The sequence below is a fragment of the Carettochelys insculpta genome, chromosome 1 (genome assembly GCF_033958435.1).
Source record: "Carettochelys insculpta isolate YL-2023 chromosome 1, ASM3395843v1, whole genome shotgun sequence".
In the NCBI taxonomy this organism is placed as follows: domain Eukaryota; kingdom Metazoa; phylum Chordata; order Testudines; family Carettochelyidae; genus Carettochelys; species Carettochelys insculpta.
Genome location: NC_134137.1, coordinates 331,583,505 through 331,606,739, shown reverse-complemented (window position 1 = coordinate 331,606,739; position 23,235 = coordinate 331,583,505). Strand labels below are relative to the sequence as shown.

General features: G+C 46.6%; 1 protein-coding gene across 1 annotated transcript; it reads right to left on the bottom strand.

Moving 5' to 3' along the window:
* Positions 1–4,341: 4,341 nt before the first annotated feature.
* Positions 4,342–12,888, bottom strand: CAV2 (caveolin 2). Its single transcript, XM_075014810.1, has 3 exons — positions 12,685–12,888; positions 12,088–12,275; positions 4,342–5,905 (listed from the first exon to the last, which is right to left on the bottom strand). The coding sequence occupies exons 1-3, from the start codon at positions 12,808–12,810 to the stop codon at positions 5,755–5,757; spliced, it is 465 nt and encodes a 154-aa protein (XP_074870911.1). The 5' UTR covers positions 12,811–12,888; the 3' UTR covers positions 4,342–5,754.
* Between the last annotated feature and the right edge of the window lie 10,347 nt (positions 12,889–23,235).

Genomic DNA, 23,235 nt, shown 5'->3' with positions numbered 1-23,235 from the left:
AAATAGAGACTATTAAAAAATAAGCCATAGTGTGTCCAATGGTTCGATTTCAAAATAGGCTCTGTGTGTGTAGATGCTGTACTTCGAAATAGCTAAGTGTTAGTTTTAAATGCAGTTTTGTGTGTAGTAGAATTATTTCAAAATAAGCTATTCTGGAATAGCTGTTCAGGAATAGTTTATTTCAAAACAAGGTTGCTGTGTGGACACACCCTAAGGCCACAGCGATCTTTCAAAAGATCGTCTTCCAGAATATCTTCTTTTGAAAGTGCACTCACACACACAGAAGCGGATTGGAAGATCAATCTGCTCTTTCTGTAGAGAGTGTCCACACAGTCCCCGTTCTTTTAAAAGAACGGGCCAGGGATCAAAAAAATCCTGCACCAAGATGATTGCTCTTTTGAAAAAATGGCCTGCAGGGCATCTACACGTGCTTTATTTACAAAGAAGCTTTCGAAAGTAGGCACTCTTCCTGATCTGGGAGTGGAAGAGGGCTTCCAGAAGAAGAGCCACATTCTTTTGATTTCGGATTGAAAGAGCGCATTTTGTGTGTGGACACCCGTGTGTTCTTTCGAAAAAGGGCCTGATTTTCTGAAAGACCTTACTAATTTAGACACGGCCTCATAGAGTAGTTATCAGTGGTTCACAATTAAGTTGAAGGGGCATATCCAGTGAGTTGCCATAGGGATCAGCCCTGGGTCTGGTTCTATTCAATATCTTCATGAATGATTTTGACAATGGAATAGAGAGTTTGCTTATAACAGGTTAGAATTCAAAATGATCCTGAGAACTGGAAAAAAAATTAAATAAGTAAGATGAAATTCAATAGCAGTGACTGCAAAGCATTACACGTATGAAGAAATACTTAAATACAACGTGTTTGCACAGATACAACATGAGAAATGACTTCTTCGAAGAGGAGTATTTCAGAAAAGGATTTGGGGGTTATAATGGATCAAAAGCTGAATATGAGTCAACAGTATAATATTTTTGGGGAAAAAAAGCAAATATCATTTTATGATGTACTATTTGGAATGTTATAAGCAAGTCACAAGAAGAAATTCATCTGTTCTAGTCAGCATCAAAAAGGCCTCAGTTGAAATAGTGTGTCCGGTTCTGGGCATCACACTTCGGGAAAGATGTGGACAAAGTCCAGAAGAGAGCAACAAAAATGATTAATGGTCTAAAAAAATCACATTTGAAGAAAGATTGGAAAAATGGCTTTGTTTACTCTAAAGAAGAAAAAACGCAATAACAATCTTTAGGTATGCAAAAGGTTGTTATAAAGAGGAAGGTGATAAATTGTTCTCCTTTATCCACTGAGGCCAGGACAAGACGTAATGGGCTTAAATTGCAGCAAGGGAGATTTATGTTATACATTAGGAAAAAAACTTCCTAACTGTAAAGGTAGTAAAGAACTGAAATAAATTAACTCAAAACCTCCAGCACTGGGGGTTTTTAAGAACAGGTTAGAAAAACATCTGTCAGGGATAGTCTAGATAATACTTATTCCAGCCTCACTGCCAGGGACTGAACTACATGATCTATTGAGGTCCCTTCCAGTCCTCCTCTTTTTTGAGTCTTTCCTCCTTTTTCATAATACTTGTCTTTCAAAGAAGAATGAGAAGTCCTGTGACACCTTATACACTAACATATATTGGAGCCTAAGCTTTTGTGGGCAAAGACCACAGAGTGAGGAAGTGGGTCTTTGCCCGTGAAAGCCCAGGCTCCACTATATCTGTTAGTTTATAAAGTGCCACAGGACTTCTCATTGTTTTTGCAGATACAGACTAACATGATACTCTTCTGACACTTTTCAAAAGAAGAAAACTGACAGTATTCTTAAGGATGGAAGAAACACTTTTATAAGCAGAAGTGTATCTACTCCAGAGAAATTCCATTGGTCCTAAAATATAAAACAATTAAGACTATGTAAATCTGTACACTTTCCTTAATGAGATGTTTTTTATTATAAGCTTGCTTTTGTCTTATGCAGTTACGGTAATGGTGAAAAAGATTAATTAGTAATAAATAATGTACAGACTGACCAAAATCTAAGAAATAACTTGGTTTTCTAACTTCTCCTTGGTATTTTGGAGCCCTAATGACTGCAGCAAGCTATTTTTAAGAATGTACCTATCCATTAGCCATGCTTTTTTGTGAAAAACAAGAAAAGGGGGAAAAAAAGAGGAACTAGTACACAGCTCCCCACACTCAGGGTTCCTATGGCAGGGTTGCTGCCAGGGCTCCTGCCGCAGTCTGCTTGCCGCACAGCTGCTGGGGACCTCTATCCCCCTGCTGGATCCCCAGGGCTGGAGTTGCCAGCAGAGCTGCACGCTGCATTTGGCTCCCACCCCTGGGGTTGCTGGGGTGTTCTGTCACTGGCTGGGTACCCAGGGCTAAAGCTGCTGGCTGAGCTTTGTGCCCCTGCCAGCTCCCATCCTGGGGCTGCCAGGATCCCCCCACCACCCAGCTGGGGATCCTGGCTGGGGCTGCAGAGGTGCCTGTATGGCATACTGCACTGTACCATCACAAAAAAGCACTGTGAATTAGCATGTGATCAAGAGCAAATCAATTGTCGCTGTGGCTCAGTCATAAAGTTTGGATTCAGAGCTGAACTTCCCCAAAGCTTAGTGACATTCATTGATGGGGTATTGATTCAGCACATTTTTAAAGGATGACAGCTCTTTAGCAATTTTCTGTCAAAACATTTTTGATGTAAAATGGCTCCTTTGTGTGAAATGGGCATTTTATACAAAATATGCATATCTAAAATATGCAGGTATCTGCTGAAAAACCACAAGGTGAAAAATTTTGGGTTTTGAGCTCTCAAATACTTTTGGCTTTTTGACAAAATCTGAAAAATTTCAAACATATATTCATTGAAATTTTTAAGGGGGTGGAGGGAGGAGTTTCTGACCAGCACCAGTTAGGGATCAGCTACGTATATTAAGATCCAGAGTTGAATGTGAATGTGTGTGGTTTCGAAGTACAAGGACTATATAATGAATACTAGTTCATTTACTGCTGTGTGGTGAAGGGAACTGTTTTATGCTCATTGGCAAACGATGAGGGACTGGGTTGTACCCTCAGCAAATTTGCAGAAGACACCAAGCTAGGGGGAGGGGTAGATATGTTGGAGGGGAGAGATAGGATCCCGAGTGACCTGGATAAATTGGAGGATTGGACCAAAAGAAATCTGATTCATTTCAACAAGGAGATGTGTAGAGTCCTGCACTTGGAACAGAAGAATCCCAAACATTGTTATAGGCTGGGGTCCGACTGGCTAAGCAGCAATACAGCGGAAAGGGACCTAGGGACTATGGTGGATGAAAGGCTGGATATGAGTAAACAATGTGCCCTTGTAGCCAAGAAGACTAACGGCATATTGGGCTGCATTAGGAGGAGCATTTGAAATCTAGAGAAGTAGTTGTTCCCCTCTATTCAGCACTGGTGAGGCCACATCTGGAATACTGTGTCCAGTTTTGGGGCCCCTCTACAATATAGAAAGGATGTGGATGTGCCTGAGCAGGTTCAGTGGAGGACAACAAAAATGATTAAGGGCCTGGAGTGCGTGACCTATGAGAAGAGGCTAAGGGATCTGGACTTATTTAGTTTACAGAAAAGAAGACTGAGGGGTGATTTAATAGCAGCCTTCAACTTCCTGAAGGGGAGCTCTGAAGAGGATGGAGAGAGACTGTTCTCTGACAGATGGCAGAATGAGGAGCAATGGTCCGAAGTTACAGAAGGAGAGAAGTAGGTTGGATATTAGGAAAAACTACTTCACCAGGAGGGTGGTGAAGCACTGGAATGCATTACCTAGAGAGGCGACAGAATCTCCATCCTAGAGGTTTTTAAGTCCCTGCTTGACAAAGTCGTGGGCAGGATGACTTAGTTGGGGTTGATCCTGCTTGGGGAAGGGGGCTGGACTCGATGGCCTCCTGAGGTCCCTTCCAGCCTTATGATTCTATGAAATACATCTTTGTTTTATATGTATGAAATTTATATTCTATTTTTTCTCCCTAGCATTTGACCTGTAGCCAAAATGCCTCACTGGGAAGTCCATTTTAGAAAATATCAACAAGATTTCAGAAGAAAGCATTCTATGTTACTTGCTAATTTGTTTGAGTTTATGAGCAGTTCTAAATTTAACACAGGGAGACAATTTCTCTGCTGTTATAAATGCGTAAAACATCATCAAGATTAGTCCATTCACCCCATATTTTCCTAACATACTCGGTGTAAAGATGCATAAGTATCCTGGATTCATTTTTTAAATTGCTTACATATTTGTCATCTTAACCAAGACAAGAAAAAGGACTGAGTAAACTGGGTCACCAAAAATTGAAAAAGCTAATTATTTTATTACATAACTCACATATGATAAGGAATGCAAGACATTGCTTCAGAGGAGAACATATTGCACCACATTACAAACATTTTACAGTTGTAAATTGTTCATTTGCATTTATATAAATCAGTATCATGTACCCCATAACAAGATCAATATAATTTTCATGTACCTTTTCATACACGTCATTCTGGTTTACAAAGTTTATTAAGTTCAAGGGTGAAACTCTCCTTTACAGTTAGACTTTAAAAGTAGTAAATAAGCATTTATCAGAGTCAATTATATGTGCAGATATAACTGGACAAGCATACTAAATATGTTCACTTGCTCAGAACAAGAGAGAATGCTTTTCACTTAATCCACGTGCCAGAATAGTATACATTATTTTAAATATCACAGTGTTGCTGATAATACAAAGATATAGGCAGGGCTGCACATGATACAGCCTGTTTTTAATAAAAAAAATTATTTCCAACTCTTGTATGAAAACATTTGTGCACTGCTTTTATATTCAATTATGAAAAGAAATATATATATTGGGTATACTTGAATTGCACAGCAGCATTTCCAAAAATCTGCATAATATAGTCATGAAAATCTCACCAATCTCATTTTATTGCCCGCAGTGCCAAACTTCTTCAGTATAATAATTCTGAAAGTATACAAATGCTGTAGAAATAAGGCTTCAAGGAAAACTGATAAAGTAATATTTACATAAGTACAAAATATACAGCAAAGTTAAAATTTCATTAAATAAAATACATAGATTAGCTGATTGTCTCAAACTATTTGCTAACACCTTATTTTAAGAGGTAACTTTTGGGGAACTTTTCTTCCATGACATATGGCAGAATTACAAAGCAGTAATGGGAGTTGAATATGTCCCATGCACATCAGTAGAAAAGAATTCCCCTCCCAACAGCGATTCATGCAGGACATCAATCACAACTTCTGCTGACAATAAGAACCACGTGTAATGCTGAACCCTGACCCATTCTGACCCCTAGAAGCGAGTGGCTCAGTGTATTACTTTGCTACTAATTTCACTAGTATTCAGAGTAACACCATCAGCAACAGCAGTTTTATATGACATTATTGTGGTGGTCACTAGTGGTGGTACCTCCTTGGGAATTCTTCTGCAATCTGGCAACCCATGCACCATCAAAATAAAGTGTTGTCAAAATATCGCACTCTTTTCTGTTGTTTAAAATAATCAGACATGCAATTAGTCTAATTTATCTTAAACTGAGCCCCTGAAAGTAATTTTTTTTAAAATAATGTGTCTCCACTTTAAACCAGCTATTTTAGTCCCAGAAGTTTTGGAATGAATGGTAAGTGCATCTAGATTGCATTAGCGAAGAGGTATACCACCATCTAAGACTACAGCAGAATTATATCCCCAGTGTCTACTCTTGGTCCAGGCGTATATTGACTGCAGCGAAGCATCGGCCTAGGCTGTGAAATACCGGTGCAACAAGAACATCTGTCACACTCTTCCATACAGTCTGCACTGAAGGTAATACCATGAGGCAGATCTTTACAAAAGGCATCACAATCCTAGAAAGGAGAAAGTGGAAGATTTGAGGATTACTACTACTTCTGTAGAATAATGGATTTGCCACTTAATCCTCGGTTACTTTTTATTCATGACATTGGAAACTTATTTAATCAAAGAGGTCCAGAGACATTTGAAACCTTCAGAAAAAGGGGAGTTTGTCTATGTTGAGAAGCAGCATATGGTATACTTTGCACTACAGGAATGTGGTCTATCTTCATTTATCCAGGCATCTCAAGAAGCTAGAAGTCATTTAAAGGGTGTTCGGCACACATAAAAAAAAAACAGACATAGATAGAAATGATTTATGTAATGATGAACTGTGACTGTAAAATGGTTTTCCAAAAGGCTGTGCCATAAAGCAATGCTAAACGTTTGTCTGCTTGCGTTCTCAGCCATTATCAGATCAAGTCCAACAATGCACACAGTATAATATGTCTACGTTGCACTCTCAGCTAACCCAGATGGATTTAAAGAAGAATAGTGCTTCTAAAACCTTCCAGTTCTTTGTGTCTGCTGAAACAGAAAGTAATGTACATAACATATAGAACTTTGAATGTGACTGGAATTTTATATGCACGTACTGCAAGAGGGAACACCAGTGACTTTTTTTGTCCTGGGAGCCCCAGCTGCAAGATTGGCTGTGCATGGTGGGATTGGGGCTGAGTACTGAGTACCGTTGTCTTTTTTGTTTTTAAAAAGAAGAGAGAGAGCACCAGCAAAGCTATATTCAGATGTGTGGCTATGGACGACTCGAGTTCAACAGTATGATTTATCATGACTACAGCATATACTGTGCTGCATGTTTGCTAGATAAGTTGCGACTCCTCTTCTGCACACCATTTTCCCATGAGTAGCTTATGGGTTTCTCTACATTATATCTGATCAATTATTTGCTGAATAACCTGGTGAAAGTTAAACCTCCACCCCAAATCCTATGGGGGAAGCTGCGTTAGGAGTTGTGGAGGAAGGGAAAGTAGGAAACCACCCGTGAGGGAGAGGAAATGGTAAAGCTGAAACCCTGAGGCAGAAGCACTAGCAAAGATGACTGTAAATGTAGCAGAATCTTCCCTTGAGTGGTTATTTCCTACTCCTGATCCACACATATTATGGAACAATCCTCTCGTCCTTTCTGGGGTGGGCAGGACTGATCCAGGTTCTACAGTGGAGCAGGCTACAGGCAGTCAGAGCCGTTCAAAATCACTTCAGAGCAGAGAGTATATCTATATTGCATTTAAGAGCAAGTCTCCAGCCTAGGTTCCCAGACTTTTGCCATCACTCTAAAGACAGCTGTGTAGATGGTGTGTGCGGCTGACAGAGGAACCTGAGCTCACAAATTCCCTCCAGTCAAAGCTGCAACCATCTACAGCTATTTTTACAGTGCTAAAACAAATCCTGCAAGGGTGAGTCTGTGGCGTGGCCTGGGAAGTTTGTTCCAAGATGCTGTGCAGATGTGCCTTATGGGAACACACAGGTATGGTTCCCAGCAGTGAACTCTGAAGATCCACCTTTTACAAAAAGATAGGTGGGGTGGGGAAGGCATGTAAGACAACATCTTTTCCTTTTAATTCCTGGCAGCCAAGAAATGGGTAGAGGAGATGAGGGAGGACAGACAATTCTTACACTGAATACACAATGTCATGACAGTTGTTCAGTGGCTCTCTCATTCCATTCATTCAGTGAGGATGTAGCTTTTCAGCTCTCATGTCTTTGTGGTCATCAAGGTTGAGTACCACAGCAGTAAGCCATAAAACAGAGGTGTGGAGAAAAATGTGAAAGGTGACAGATGTCCACTTCTTTGCATCTTGGTCATTGGCTGTGCACTGTAACAAGCGGTAGATGGAAATTTAGGCCATGAGTCCCTAATACAGGGTAATGCCAACCACCTGCTGCTCTAAAAGAGGTAAAGGCATGAAGCTTGCAAGGTCTTGGAAATTTTTACATGGCAGATGGGAACTTTGCTTTGCTTTTGCAACATGGGAGAGGATATCTGTGTATGCTACACTAGCCTACTGGAAAGTTCCCCAAAAGGGGTTGCAAGTCCTCAGCTTTTCTCATGGTTAGGACTTGAATGAACAAACACCTGGATACCTTTAGGAAAAGAGTAGGGCCAAATTCTGCCATAAATTACACAAGGCAGACAAGTTATGCTTCAAAGTGGTTGCACACATGTAACATGGAGCAATATTTATTCCCTGATCTATGGTAAGGATCAGAATTTTGAGTGCATCACTTGAAATGCTGGTATTGAAACAGTGCAACCCAGCCACAAAACAAGCCACTTCAAGAGAAAATTCCAGCTCCAGTTCAAGGATATTTTAAAAAATTTACTCCGGACAGTCACATGGAGATTCTAACACTGGGTGTAACAAATTTTCAACAGCATAGAGTCTGTAGCATGAGAGAAAGCAATCACTACAGGCAAAAGAATGCTGAGAGGTAACCTTGCTCCACTGAGCTCATATACAGATCACTAAACTGTTGGCTGGCATTGGCACAGTTTCAGACTGTCTCATTCTTATCAGATCGTGTAACTATGCAAACCAGTTTAATGTAGCCAATAGGTGGGTGTATTACTTTTTAACAGGAAAAAATGAAAATGTAAATCAAATTCCATTGTTGCTATTTTTCTTATTACATTTTCCTTCTCCTTCCCCACTCCCATTAACATATGTACATAATATGTTGTGTCTCTCTTTAAAGTTATCCCAACTACCAATATCTAAAGTCTGCTCTCAACTATGAGGTGTATAACTACTGCTGAAGTGTCAAAGAGTTCTGAGTGCATTAGGAATGCCAGGTCAGGCCAGGCCTACGTGGATTTTTAGTATGATAATATGGTTGCAACACCACTTTGCATGTCCATAGCACTTTCCATCTGAGGACCTCAAAGCACTTTATAAACAGCGTGGAATTTAGTCACATAAAAGACCCCACAATATAACTGGTGCAGTGTCATGGATGAAGAACTGAGGCATGGAGGCTCTGCTAGCTACTCCTGCAGCCACTTACATGGGATGGTGAGCTCACGACCTGCTAGTGGAGTTTCCTGGAGCTGTTCCATGCACGTAGGGATTTGAATCGTATTCCTCTCCCTCCCCCACCCCTAGCACAAGCAGTGGATATATTCTTAAGCCCAATTGTATTCCAAATGACGCCAGTACTATCTTAAAAATCACAGAATCATAGAACAATAGAGCTGGAAGAGACTTAAAAAAGCCATTGAGTCCAGCCCCCTGCTCTAAGCAGGACCAAACCCATTAGATCAGCCCCGCCAGGGCTTTGTTGAGCCGAGACTTAAACACATCCAGGGATGGAGACTCCACTACTTCCCTGGGTAGACCATTCCAATGCTTCGCTACCCTCCTAGTGAAAAAGTTTTTCCTTATGTTCAACCTGGACCTTTCCAACCACAACTTGAGACCACTGTTCCGTGTTCTGCCATCCGTGACCACTGTGAACAGCCTCTCTCCAGCCTCTTTGCAGCCTCCCTTCAGTAAGTTGAAGGCTGTTATCAAGTCCCCCGCCTCAGTCTTCTCTTCTGCAGACTAAACAGTCCCAATTCCCTCAACCTTTCTTCATAAGTCATATGCTCCAGCCCCCTTATTATTTTGGTCACCCTCCGATGGACTCTCTCCAGTGTATCCACGTCCTTCCTATAATTGGGGGCCCAGAACTGGACACAGTACTCCAGATGCGGCCTCACCAAAGCCGAATAAAGAGGAATAATCACTTCTCTGGATCTACTGGCAACGTTCCTCTTGATGCAGCCTACTATGCCATTAGCTTTCTTGGCTACAATGGCACACTGTTGACTTACATCCATCTTCTCGTCCACTACAACTCCCAGGTCCTTTTCTGCAAAACTACTACCAACCCAGCCAGACCCCAGCCTGTAACAATGCTTGGGATTCTTCCGGCCCAAGTGCAGGACTCTGGACTTGTCCTTATTGAACTTCATCAGATTTCTTGCAGCCCAGTCTTCCAATTTGTCTAAGTCAGTCTGGACCCTGTCCTTACCCTCCAGCTTATCTATCTCTCCCCCTAGCTCAGTGTCATCCACAAACTTGCTGAGGGTGCAATCCAACCCCTCATCCAGGTCATTGATAAATATGTTGAACAGAACAGGACCCAGAACTGAACCTTGGGGCACTCCATTAGAAACCGACTGCCATCCTGACATCGAGCCGTTGATCACTACCCTCTGGGCCTGACCTTCTAGCCAGCTTTCTATCCAGCTTACCATCCATTTATCCAATCCACATTTCTTTAACTTGCTGACAAGAATATTGTGGGAGATCGTACCAAAGGTTTGCTAAAGTCAAGATAAATCACATTCATTGATTTTCCCCTATCCACAGAGCCAGTTATCTCATCGTAGAAACTAATCAGATTGGTCAGGCATGACTTGCCCTTGATGAATCCATACTGACGATTCCTGATCACTCTCCCCTCCTCCAAGTGCCTCAAAATGACTTCCTTGAGAAGCTCTTCCATGATTTTTCCAACGACTGATGTAAGACTGACCAGTGGCCTCAAACTCCCTGGGCTCTCCTACTCTACCAGCAGATCCTGAAATCAGAGTTCCATTCGAAGGGAATCAACAAAAGTTAACAGAGACTCAAGCTTCACTAACTTTGGGTTGGAGTTGGTGAAGAAAACTGGGTTTAGTTGGTCTTCACCACCCACTAGAGTTGGACCCTGGCAAGAGTAGGGATGGAGCCAGACCTAGGTAACTGTTTTATACCTCAGCCAGGACATAATAGGAAATCAGAACAAAAATTCTTCTCTGTACTGGTAGCTTCTTTTGGTGGCAGGAATCATTAGGGCCAGAAAAAGACTGAGGCCGTAATTTTCAAAATTTGTTCAGACACCTGTATCTCATAAGTGCTGATTCACAGTAGTTCCTGTTAAAGTCAATGAGGATTACCCACGTGAGCCAGATTGGGGCTATTTCTGATTTTCAAAGACCTAATTCAGGAAAATTCAGGTCTCTATTTCATTGCATTGGTACCCATATGAGGAGTGCTACTGTGGCACAGAAAACTATAACAGTCTTAATGAAATTGGAACATAGACTACAACATCTTTAGATGTTTAAAGAGCTCAAAAGCTCTGAGTGCTAACTCCAGCTACCCAAGCCTGAAAGCAAGTTCTGACAATGGAAATCTTATCTAAAATGAGTAAAGAGAATCTTGGTTTGTAGACATGACAGTGGGTCCTGGGTCAACATATACCCTTCACCTTCCATGGCAGCCAGATGGATTCCCAATTCCCCTTATGTAGCCTCCCATTTCTATTCCCCTTTCTTTTTTCCTTCCATCCATTTCCACAATTCAGCTTTCTGAAGATTCTCCAGACCATTGCCAGAAATGTAGCAATATACACCATCTGCCCTGTGAGCTTCTAGATACTGCTTTTCCATGTGAATTGGGCACATAGCCAGAATCACACTACCTACACTCAGGAAGACAATTCTCTCCTGGAGGTATACAGTGCACACTGCATTTCATGAAGCAATGACCAAGCCTCACGCTCAAAGGCAGAGGCAGCAGCTTTAGTGCTAATAACAGAGCTAAAATGTATCCTAAGTTTATTTTTTCAAAAGGTGGCATGGGAAAGGAGGAGTAGTTGGCTCAATTGAATAAGACTGAGTAAGGAACTGAGTGTTAAAGTAATGAGAAAAAGCTGTGATGGGAGGGAGCAGAACATGGCCTTTCCGTTCAGCTGGCATAAAACCTCTTCCAAGCCCTTACCTTAAAGACACATGATTAAGCAATCTGCATAGTCCAATAAATTAAATCATCACCATTATTATTATTTATGTCTAGATCAGGATCCCACTGTGCACAAACCCAAAGCAACAAACAATCCCTGTCCCAAGGAGCTTGCAAGCAACATTAAGACAGATCCATGCTAGAAGGAATTTTACAAATGGGGAACTGAGGCCCAAAACGCTCATTATCTATCACGCCCTTAAATATACAGTAAATAATCAAACTGGCTGGAATATATTAGATGTGGTGTTGACTATCAGTAGTCACGATCTATGGCAGCAACATAGCAATTGTTCACTCTTCCTTGTGCACAAAGACTGATTTTATAGAGGCACTTCTTTACTATATATGGATATTAAGGTTTCAGTAAAAAGACAACTGAAGAGCGCAGCAATAAATTTACTCACCAAATATGCAGACAGCTGAGCACTGCAAAGACAAGTCCTGCAACCAGAGCCAGTGGGATAGCAAGGAAGAGAGTCAGGAGCTTGTACAGCGCGTATTTGCTGAGCTCAAAAAGCGCGTGGCTGCAGACCCAGACTTTGTCAAAGGAGTGAGATGATGCAGGCTCGGCTATGACATCCTCAAACCCCAGCTAGGAGAGAGAAACAACCCCCTAGTGAGCTGGGCTTGTCCCTACAGGCAGGAGCAGGGCGAGGGTGAAGAGGGGAGCGCGCTGGAGCGATTGCTACCGCCGGGAAGGAGGGAGACCAGGGTGCAAGGGGCTGTGTTAAACACCCCGGCCCGGCCCCGCCGTGCAGATGCCCTGGTGGCAGGAGCCCTGCGCAGCACCGAGCGGGACCTGCACAGGTGGCCGGGCCGGGGGAGGGGGGGGGGGGTCGCCCAGAGATCCCCGCGAGTTCTGCACCGCCCCGTATAACACAACGGCCCCGGAGGACAAAACACGCGTGGGGCGCGCCCAGAACCGCCCGGCCCTGGGCAGGGAGGGCCCGAGCGCGGGAGCGGGCGGAGGCGGCGAAGCGCTCAGGTGCCGCCCCCCTCACCTGCAGGTGGGCGTTGAGCCCCCGCGGGTCCCTGTCCGGGCCTCTCTCCGCCCGCTTCTCCGGGCGGCCCGCGCTCTCCTCGGCCATGAAGATCTTGGTGTCGCCCGTCTCCTTCTCCAGCCCCATGGCGGCTCCGCTCGCGCGCTGCCTCCGCGGCGCCCCCGCAGCCTCTGGCTCGGCCGCGCGCAGCAGGGCTCGGGTGGGGCCAGGCTGCCCCGGGCCCCGCCCCGCCCCGCCCCGCCGAGCCCCCGCCTGCCCGCCAGGGGCTGCCCCCCGGCTCCTGCGCAGGCTCCGGCCCTGGGAGGAGGACGGAAGCGGGAGGCAGCGGCCCGCACGGCGGGAGCCGGGTTACAGCGAGCCGTGCGGGCGCTCTGGTTGTGTCCCCCACCTGCCCTATTGCTCGGTCAAACGTGTGTGTGTGTGTGTGTGAGAGAGAGAGAGAGAGTGTGTGTGTGTGACCGACCTGACTGACATGGCAGCTGTCTCTGTGACCAGGAGCACAGACCCACAGTCAGCCTGAGCAGCCCTCCGTGGCTTGAGACCCCCTTGCCCAGTCTCTCTAATAAAGGGAGGCACCATCAGCCTACATTAGGTCAGTAGGACTCCAGGCGAATCCAGAGGAGTTCCTTAGGTCGCTCTGGAGAGCTGAGAAGACATCTGGCTCTTCATGAGCTTCCTTAAACAAAGACAAGTGTGTTGCATTCCTAGAAGAGGGACTGAGTGACCCTTGGAGGGGTGTCTGGGTGCCTTCTGCAGAGCTGGCCTGGCACGCTCTGCCCAGCATTTGTCCTGGCTGCATAAAGGGTGCCACCTCTGCAGTGCATGTCCCCAGCATCAGTAACTGTAGTGTCTCACGGTTTATAAACACAGGGATGACCCTGTGGGGACAGATCAATGGTCCAGATGGCAGAGGTCAGGTTTTTTTTCTCCTGAGAATTACACTCTTCTAGTCTCCAAACCCCTTGAATGCCGCTGGCACATCAGTGCATAGGCTATGGCCATAGGAACAGAGATGTAGCCATGTCAGTCTCTATTCTAACAAAACAAACCAGCAGTCATGTAGCACATTAAAGACTAACAAAAAGATTTACTAGGTGATGAGCTTTTATGGGGCAGGCTCACCTCATCCGATGAAGCTGTCCCAGGAAAGCTCATCACCTAGTAAATCACTTTATTAGTCTTTAAAGTGCTACATGACTACTGGTTTGCTATGTCCATAGCAGTCATGGTCTTCAGCTTTGCACGCTCAGTGTGAGTAACCGCATCTTGGATTATGTTCTCCAGAAAGACCAGAGGGCATGAGCAGAGTAGAGCAATTAGTCCCAGCATCTAGCAGTCAGTGGTTTAGGGACCCCTAGAATATGGACATGGGTCGCTGTCTTCACTAGCTGACATTGGTAGACTTCCATGAATTTACCTAATTAGTTTTTGAACCTGTGCGTAGCCTTGGCCTTCACAACAGCCTGTAGCAAGGAGTCTCATGGGTTGCCTGTATGTTCATAAGGCTAGGAACTAAGGCTACGTCTACATGTGCACTCTACATCAAAATAGCTTATTTCGATGTAGCGGCATCGAAATAGTCTGTTTCGATGAATAACGTCTACACGTCCTCCAGGGCTGGCAACGTCGACGTTCAGCTTCGACATTGGGCAGCACCACATTGAAATAGGCGCTGCGAGGGAACGTCTACAGGCCAAAGTAGCACACATCGAAATAAGGGTGCCAGGAACAGCTGCAGACAGGGTCACAGGGCGGACTCAACAGCAAGCCGCTCCCTTAAAGGGCCCCTCCCAGACACAGTTGCACTAAACAACACAAGATCCACAGAGCCGACAACTGGTTGCAGACCCTGTGCATGCAGCATGGATCCCCAGCTGCGGCAGCAGCAGCCAGAAGCCCTGGGCTAAGGGCTGCTGCACACGGTGACCATAGAGCCCCGCAGGGGCTGGAGAGAGAGCATCTCTCAACCTCTCAGCTGATGGCCGCCATGGCGGACCCCACTATTTCGACGTTGCGGGACGCGGATCGTCTACACGTGCCCTACTTCAACGTTCAACTTCGAAGTAGGGCGCTATTCCCATCCCCACATGGGGTTAGCGACTTCGACGTCTCGCCGCCTAACGTCGATTTCAACTTCGAAATAGCGCCTAACACATGTAGCCGTGACGGGCGCTATTTCGAAGTTGGCGCCGCTACTTCGAAGTAGCGTGCACGTGTAGACACGGCCTAGGAGTGCTGCTGCATCCCTGGCATAAAGTAGTTTTCATTAGATACAAGGTATACCATGGCTCTCAGCACCCCTACTATAAATACTGTTCCAGCACCGTTGTGTGTTATTGTGCAAAGTACTTTTAAACGTGCTGTCTACTAGTTTCATCAGGTGACCACCTGGTAATTTGGATCTGCAGCACTAAATAACACATCACTGTCTCTACCTGATTCATGATTTTATAGACATCTATCACATCATATAGCCTATTTGAAAGCTTGTCTTGGGCTGTAGGACTTTTCCTCTGCTACATCTGGAAATGCAGGGAAATTGAAGGGATTTAGCTACTTCACCTGTCTTAAGCCAAATAATATTTAGGGCCTGATCCTGCAAATTCCATCACTAGTATCTGTTTGGTTTCATCTGTTTGATCTGTCTGGTTTCACTGGAACTATGACTTGAAGACTACTGGGACCAGCAAGTGCTTCCAAGAACCTACATTCTTACTATTAATAACAGATGCCAAGAAATAAGGTTTAAATGAATATAGATTCCAGGAGTGGAAGGTAAATAGAAATTAAACATCCTGGCCTAGGGATTAAGAAAGGAAGCACTGACCCTATAGCTGTGTCTACACATGCATGAAACGTCAAAATATTTGGCTCTCTTTCGAAAGAATGGGAGGAGTGTCTACATGTGCAACACCATCTTTTGAAAGCGTATTGAAAGAACAGGGCGCAGATGTTGAAATGCAAACCCTGGTCCCGTGTCAGGAAGATCGTCTCCTTTCGAAAAACTAAATCAAAAGCGCACACGTGTAGATGCTCCACAGATCACTTTTTCGAAAGAGGGCTCCACCATGATGCCAGTCAGCTGGAGCATGGGGCCACTCCAGCCAACAGTAGTGGGGCTCTATGAACCCTGTGTCCATGGCCCTTAAAGCTGCACAGATGCAGGAATCCCATGGCAGGAAGTGGAGAGCATGCTAGGACCAGCTCCAGCAGCACACCCTCTGCACGGCCCCAGAGCAGCAGCAGGCAACCATGGCCAGTAGCCACCCCCTGCAGGAGCCCCAGGGCCTCACCTCCGAGCCGTTGCAGGGCTTCCAGGGTTCTGGGAGTGAGAAAAAAAACATGCCCCCCAATAGACCGAGAGGGAGCTGAGGGACCTCATTGGATTATGGAAGGAGGAGGAGGTCCTCCACGAAATGGGTGTAAAGCGATGAAACACTGCAGCATTTGCCTGCCTGACCCAGAGCCTCCTCACGAAGGGCCACCCAGAGTGTACTGCTGACCAAGTATGCTCCAAAGTTAAAAAATTTTGCCGGGGCTATGCCCGGCCCTCAGACCAGGCTGGCCACTCCAGGGCAGCTCCAGCTACCTGCTCCTACTTCTGGAAGCTACGGACCATCCTGGGGCCCCAGGACAGCTCCCCGCCCTGGCGGTCCTCAACACCTCAGTGAATGAGCCGCAGTTGGAGGCAGAGAAGCAGCCCAGACTGGGGACCTAGGAGGCCGAGGGCATCAGTGAGTGGCTGAGTGAGGAGCGGGACCTGATCATCTACATCCCCTCCCGCTCATCGAGCTGGGTGACCAGGAGCTGGGCATGCCCGGACGTTTCTGAGGTACCCTCTGGTATGTACGTGGTGGGGCGCGCACCTGGTCCATAGGGTAGGGGTGATGCACTGGCCACCTGGCCATACACAGGACCAGTGGTCCCAGGCTGCACACTTCCCAGCCCGGCGTGGTACACAGCACCCTGTGGTGACCCACCAGCGATGGCCAGCACCTGCCCCCAGTGGACAGTGCTGCGAACCATACATGGGGCAGCAGCTGGTCAGGGCTGGGCAGCACCCAGGGACCACCCACCCTGTGGCAGAGAAGCCCACCCAAGATGCCCCCTGCTGTTGTGCCATCGGGTGGGATGCTGGCCTTGTGAGGGTTGCGGGTGCCCTGAGGTGGGGGGATTCCAGCCCTGGGACAGGGGTGGGTGACCCGATGGGGGAGTGTTGGCCCATGGTTAGACCCTCCCAGGCTATAATATGTTACCGACATGCTGTCCCTCTCTCCATACAGCTGCACCATCCAAGCCCTGCACCCTCTCTGGTCCCAGAGAACCTCCTGGCAGATGTTGAGGGTGGCCAGGCCCCACCCCACATGGTGCACTGGGGGGGCCTCGGCTGGAGGGCCTCTCGATTGGCAGAGGAGGACCCAGGCAGCCACCACCAGGCTGAGGTGGCCAAGCAGCACCTCTGGCTCTCTGAGGCTGACCTGAAGAGGTGGAGGGCAGCGTGGGACAGGCTGCTGACCACCCTGGAGGACACTGGCACCATGTTCCGGAAGCATGCAGCCAATGTGGCCTGCCTCCTGACTCCCCCGGCAGCCCCCCAACCAAGCCTGCTGCTGCACCCCCATAACTCCCTCGCAGCCTTATCTGCCAGTGCTCCTGCCCCCTCCCAGCCCTGCTGAGGATCCCATATCCAGGGGGTCAGGGGATCCCAGGGTCAATGGAGCTCGCAGCCCACCACCACCCCAGCCCTGGACTGAGCCCCTCCAACCCCCTTCCCGTTAGAGAGCCCTCCTGTCCCCCTCCAGGTTAGGAGTCCTCCCGCCTGCACAGTACACTGTCTCCCCACCATACATAATTGCACATACCCTTCAGTTGTTCATAAATGTTTATTTTGCATACACCCCTCTTGTGCCGTGCTCATCAAGGAGGGATGGTTGGTGGCAGATGTGTGGGTGCAGTACTAGTGGAGATCGGGGGGTGCTGGTGGTTCAGGGGGTGGGGGTTGCATGTGAGATGGGGGTGGGTGTGGATCACAGGCAGCCATCCTTGAAGGCTTGCCTGAGGGCCTCCCTAATATGGAGGCTGTCCCAATGGGCCTGGCAGATGGGGCAGTGCCCGGCTGCTCATACCAGGTGTTGACCCCATTGGCTCCCTTGGACATAAGTTGTGGAGGATGCAAGAGGTGCTCACCTCCTGGGGCACATGGAGGATCCCAACCTCCAACCTTGTGTGGAGGTACCTCCACTGCCCCTTAAGGCGCCCGAAGGCCTGCTCCATGATGTTGCAGGTGTGGTTGAGGCGCTGGTTGAACGCCTCCTGTGTGGACTTGAGGTGGCCCATGTATGGCCATAGGAGCCACAGCTGGAGGGGGTAGGCCATGTCTGCCACCATGCAGAGTGGCATGGTGACGTCCTCCCCCACCAGTTGGCCGCCATGCACCAGCAGAGCCCGGAGTTTCTGGACACAAACATCATGGGAGCAGCTGGCCCAGCCCATGTAGATGTCTGTGAACCTGCATCCACCAGGGCCTGGAGGACCACCAAATGGTAGCCCTTCCCATTTATGTACTGGCTGGGGTGTGGCATACCATCAAATACACTGAAGCAGTTTGGGAAGCCCAGGTTCTCGAAGCCCATTATGACAGCATCTGGATCCCCCAGGCAGACGACCTGTGCAGCAGCATTGCATTGATGGCTTTGACGACTTTCATGAGGGGGAGGGTAACGTGTTCCTGTGAAGGCTTCATGGGCCACACCCCACATCCCCTGTCTGCCTGCCTGGCCCCTGGCCTCTGCAGCTGTGGGTTCCCCTTGCCCCACCCTGCCATCTGTGTGGCGGGGTGTGACCCGGGCCTGACTTACCTCTCCATGAGCACAGCCCTTGCCCACCCTGAACTGTCGTCCTATGGAGTGGTAGGAGTCCAGGCTGGCCAGTTTCCAGATGGCGATCATGACCCGCTTCTCCAGGATGAGAGGGGGCTGCATGTAGGAGTCCTGGTGCCGGAGCAAGCCAGTGTCAGGGCAGATCTCGTCGAAGGTCTGCCTTGACATATGGAGGTTCCGCAGCTACCTTTCCTTGTCCAATTCCCCCAGCACTAGGCGCTCCCACCAGTCGGTGCTGCTGGGGTGGGTCCAGAGATGCCGGGGCACCCGGGGGGGGACCCAATGGCCCCAAGGGGGGCTGCTCAGCCACCCAAGCAGTGCTGGGGCAGCTGCAGCAACGGTGCACAGCAATGCCAGGAGGGTCTCCAAGATGAAGGTGTCCTTGTGGAAGAGCTGCTGCTGAGACTCCATCCTGGAGCATCAGTGGGCTCTGCTTGGCTGGGGACAGCTGGGCAGCACTCAGCTCATTCAGGGTGGAGGGACAGACCCCTTAAGGGAGCATCTGGCTGCGGCCCCAGAAGGGCTTGTTGGCCAGGGGACCCCATCCGTGGCATTTCCTGCCTCCCTTCTTTCGAATGAGTGCTTGGAAGCATGCGGACACTCCCTTTCGAAAGAGCTCAGTAGCCGATCGAACGGGTGGATCGACCCATTGATCCGCTTTCAATGTGCAGTTGCTCCCTTTCGAAAGCCGTGCTTTCGACTGCCCTCTTTCGATTTTCGCCCTTTCCAAGGGCTGCTCACATGTAGACCCATCTTATCTGTCCACACTGTATCCGATCTCATGGGTCTTTTATGGAATATATTGTTTTCTTTCCTTTCATGCCCTAAACCAGTGTTTCCCAAACTTAAAACATTTGCATACCCCTTTTGGGACTTCAGCCGTATTGGTGTACCCCCCACCCCAGTGCTGTGCCAGTGCTTAGTTCATGATATTTAGTAATTTATTTTCTGCCACGTACCCCTTAAAATCCTTTTGCATACCACTGATGGTGCACGTACCACACGTTGGGAAACACTGCCTTGTATCTTCCCATAGCCAAGCACCTGATACCAGGTAAATGAGGGGTGGTCCAGTTATCCTTCACTGAAAATCCTCAACATCTCATTCTTGTGCTTTATTCTCCATTTTGTATAACTCATTGCTGTTACTACATTATCTTATAAAATGGTCTGAGTGTAAGTTTAACTATAGCAAAGTAAAGGGATAATTTCTGAAAGGCTTTGATGGCTGTTTATATTTGCACTAGTTGGTTTCAGCTACAGTACAATGACCATTGCCATTTCTCACTCTCCAAAACCAGACTTTTAGGTTTATAATTCAGGTAATATTCATGCCTCTTACAATGAAAAAGAAAATGCTCAGTAATCATTTTCTTGCATTCATACTGCTACATCAAATTTGTATTAGCTTCAAGTCTTGAACAGATGTGAGATTCATTGCAATATCAGGGTTGAGTAAGATGTCACCTAAAACAATGATATAGCTGTTGTAGGCTGAGGTGGGCAACTCCTGCAGAAAAGCCCTATGTTATTCTCTTATTTCAATCTATGTACAGAAGCTTTTTGTGTTTCATTGCTGTGCTGGGGGTCAAACATTGCCTTGTGTACATTTCCGGTCTTAAAAGAGCTAATGACTGGAACACAATAATTGAGTTGTAGTACATTAATTATTTTATTAACTAAAAACTTTGGAGGTAAAGTCAATTGCGATTGCTGTTCTTCAGCCTCAGATAATAGCAGTAAATGCTGTGACTTGAAGAGTTTCCTGAGATAGTAATATCATCTCGTACATAGTTCAACACAGTGATGAAACTGTAGATAAATTATCATATAGGACTGGCTCACAAATACAAATTTACAGTGTGCTGGCATGCATTGTGGGAAAACTTTGTGACTCAGAGCATTCTTCTGAGTCACAGTTCCTCTTGGTGTCTGCTGGAAGTTTAAAACCATCATCATCACCATCATCATCTGTATTTCCATTGTGCTTGGGGGCCGCCATGATGGACTAGGACTCTGTTGTGTTAGGTGCTGCATGAGCCAAAACAAAGGCCCTCCATGCCCTCAAACAGTTTGCTGTTTAAAGAGAAGCCAAGAGACAACAGATGGATATAGATAGCTGGATGATGATGTACAAGGAAAAAATGAGGCAATATTGGGCAGCTTCATAGTCAGTAGTCTCAGCACACTAGCAGCCTCCCCCTGTTCAAGTCTTCTGTAGGAACTGTAATAAAGCAGAGTTTGTAAGAAGAATAAGGAGGAGACATTTTTGCTTATGTTTATGGGGATGTCCCCCTCAGCTTGAGAGGCATGTGAGAGAAAGCATCTACCAATGCCAGTAGATAGGCTTTTGGAGGGGGCAGGTCTCTACGTTCAGAAATAGGAGGGGAAACACCTTTGCAGATATTGCTACAATAGTTTTCCCATTTATATAGAAAAACGATGTGGCTCAGGTTAGCTGGTGAGTAATGATGTCTGCAGTAGGTACTGTCATTCACTAAACTTGCTTTGGGTACATGCTCTCACAAGGAATAACATCAGTTTAAGATTTTGTCCTGTAAAAATAAAAAATGGAAGATTTATGTTTGCTGATGATCTACTAATATTTTTCTTCTGCCTCTTAGCTCAGCTTACCCCTTCCCTTGTTTCACCAGTGAGAATGGGTATAACAAAAAATTAAATAAATCAAGTGTAAAACAGAATTTTCAAAAGGCATCCTTTCCCTGCTAAAATCCTCTAATGCACACTGTGTCCAAGTCCTTGTTCCCCAGCCCCATCACAAAGGGCTGGAAACATTTCTGTTTAAACAAAAGAAAAATCCATTGTCAGACAAGCCTCATTTACTGGGTTTAGACAATATCAAAATTAAAAGGCAGTAAGACTCAGAAATCTTGTGCAGTGCTTCTGGGCTAAACAAACCAAAGCATAAACAACAGATAAGCAAACCAGAGCTTAATTCTCAAGTATATACAACTAGACTCCCAAAGCTTCCTTAGGGAAATGGAGACAGGTTCCTTTACCTTGACCTCCCTGGAGAATTTCCTCTCTTTGTAAGTCCCTCTTTTAGGAATGCAGCACAGTTGTCTTTATTTAATGAAGCTCATAAAGGGCCAGATGTCTTCTCAGATCTCCAGAGCTACCTAAGGAACTCTTCTGGATTCCTGTGGAGTCCTACTGACCTAATGTAGGCTGATGTTGCCTCTCTTTATTAGAGACACTGGGCAAGAGGTGTATCAAGAGATTGAGGGCTGCTAAGTGCACCTTTGGGGGTCTGCTGGGTCTGTGTTCCTGGTCACAGAGACATTTATTTATTTATTTTTTTATGTGGAGCCTAACTTATGTACAATAGACAGATAAATATGTTGATCTCTGGGATGTATCACGCTATATATAAATACCAAGCAGCCCTGTGCCATGTTAGAGATGAATACGTTTCTTAGGTCATGAGCTTTTGTGGGTAAAAGCCACTTGATCAGATGAATACAGTGAGCTCTTTGATATCCAGCAGCTCCAGGACTGGGAGGTTGCCAGATATTCAAATATTCCGGTTAATGGAGAGCAGCTGGGGGAAGGCACAGGCAGTGGCTCCCCCAGTATGAAAATTCATCTCCTCCGACACCCCCCATGCCAGCTCCTGCTCACTGCTTCCTCATTTGCCTTTTGGTGGGGACAGCTAGAGCCACTTGCAAGGTGGCGGACACACTGCAGACATTGCTGTGCAGCGTGAGGAGCTTCTTGCAGGGCAGTGGGCACAGCCATGCCCAACGAGGAGCCACTTGACTCTCAGAAGAAAAGGAAAAAGAAATCTGTGTTTGCCCGTGTTATGCTGGTTATCTCATCAGTTATCAAATAGTGGAGGAACAAGTGTAACCCTTCTGCTGGAAGGAGTTGGCAGCAACCAGGGCCGGGTTCAACGTCTAGGGGTTCCTTTTTATCTCTCTTACACAGAACCAGTTCAAGTCCCACCCAATAGCCTGGGAAATTCGCACACCCCTGCGTGCCTCGGAAAGGCAGTGCTTCCCCACTCGCAAGCACAGAGTGTGAGCGTAGAAAAGAACTTTTAATAAAAGATGCAGAAAGGTCAATTAGCGTAAGCTTGGGAAAATACCACACCCAAAGTTCATAACCAATCCTCAAGTAACTGTCCCAGCTCAAATGCCTCTCAGGCTCCCCAGTCCAATACTGCAGATAACCAATCCACATACCCAACTTTCTCCGCATCCCCAATTCAAACACCCCACTTACAACTTGGTCCAGTCTGTGCAGGCCCTGACACCTCATAGCAATGCATTCCCTGATGGAACCTGAGACAATGTCACCTTTGCACTGGTCCAGTATTCCACTTGCTCCTATCAGCCATCTATGGGTCATGCTGTCTATCCACTGCTGTGGGTTTAGCCTGAGGCAAACCCCTGTGATTTCAGCTCACAACACCTACCAAAGTAGAGTCTCATACAAAACACAAACACTACCATCCAGTTCTATCTTTTAATAGGTGGGTAGAACTAGTCAACCTAAGCTTATAGCTATATACCCTTAGGCCAAGCCAGGCCAGCTTAACCCCAATTCCTCCCCTTCTGCCTCACAATATGTTAAACCAGGGGAGCCCTGTGTAATCCATGTCTTATGCAGATATGATGACTGCCCTGTCCCCCACAACAACTTGGAGCAT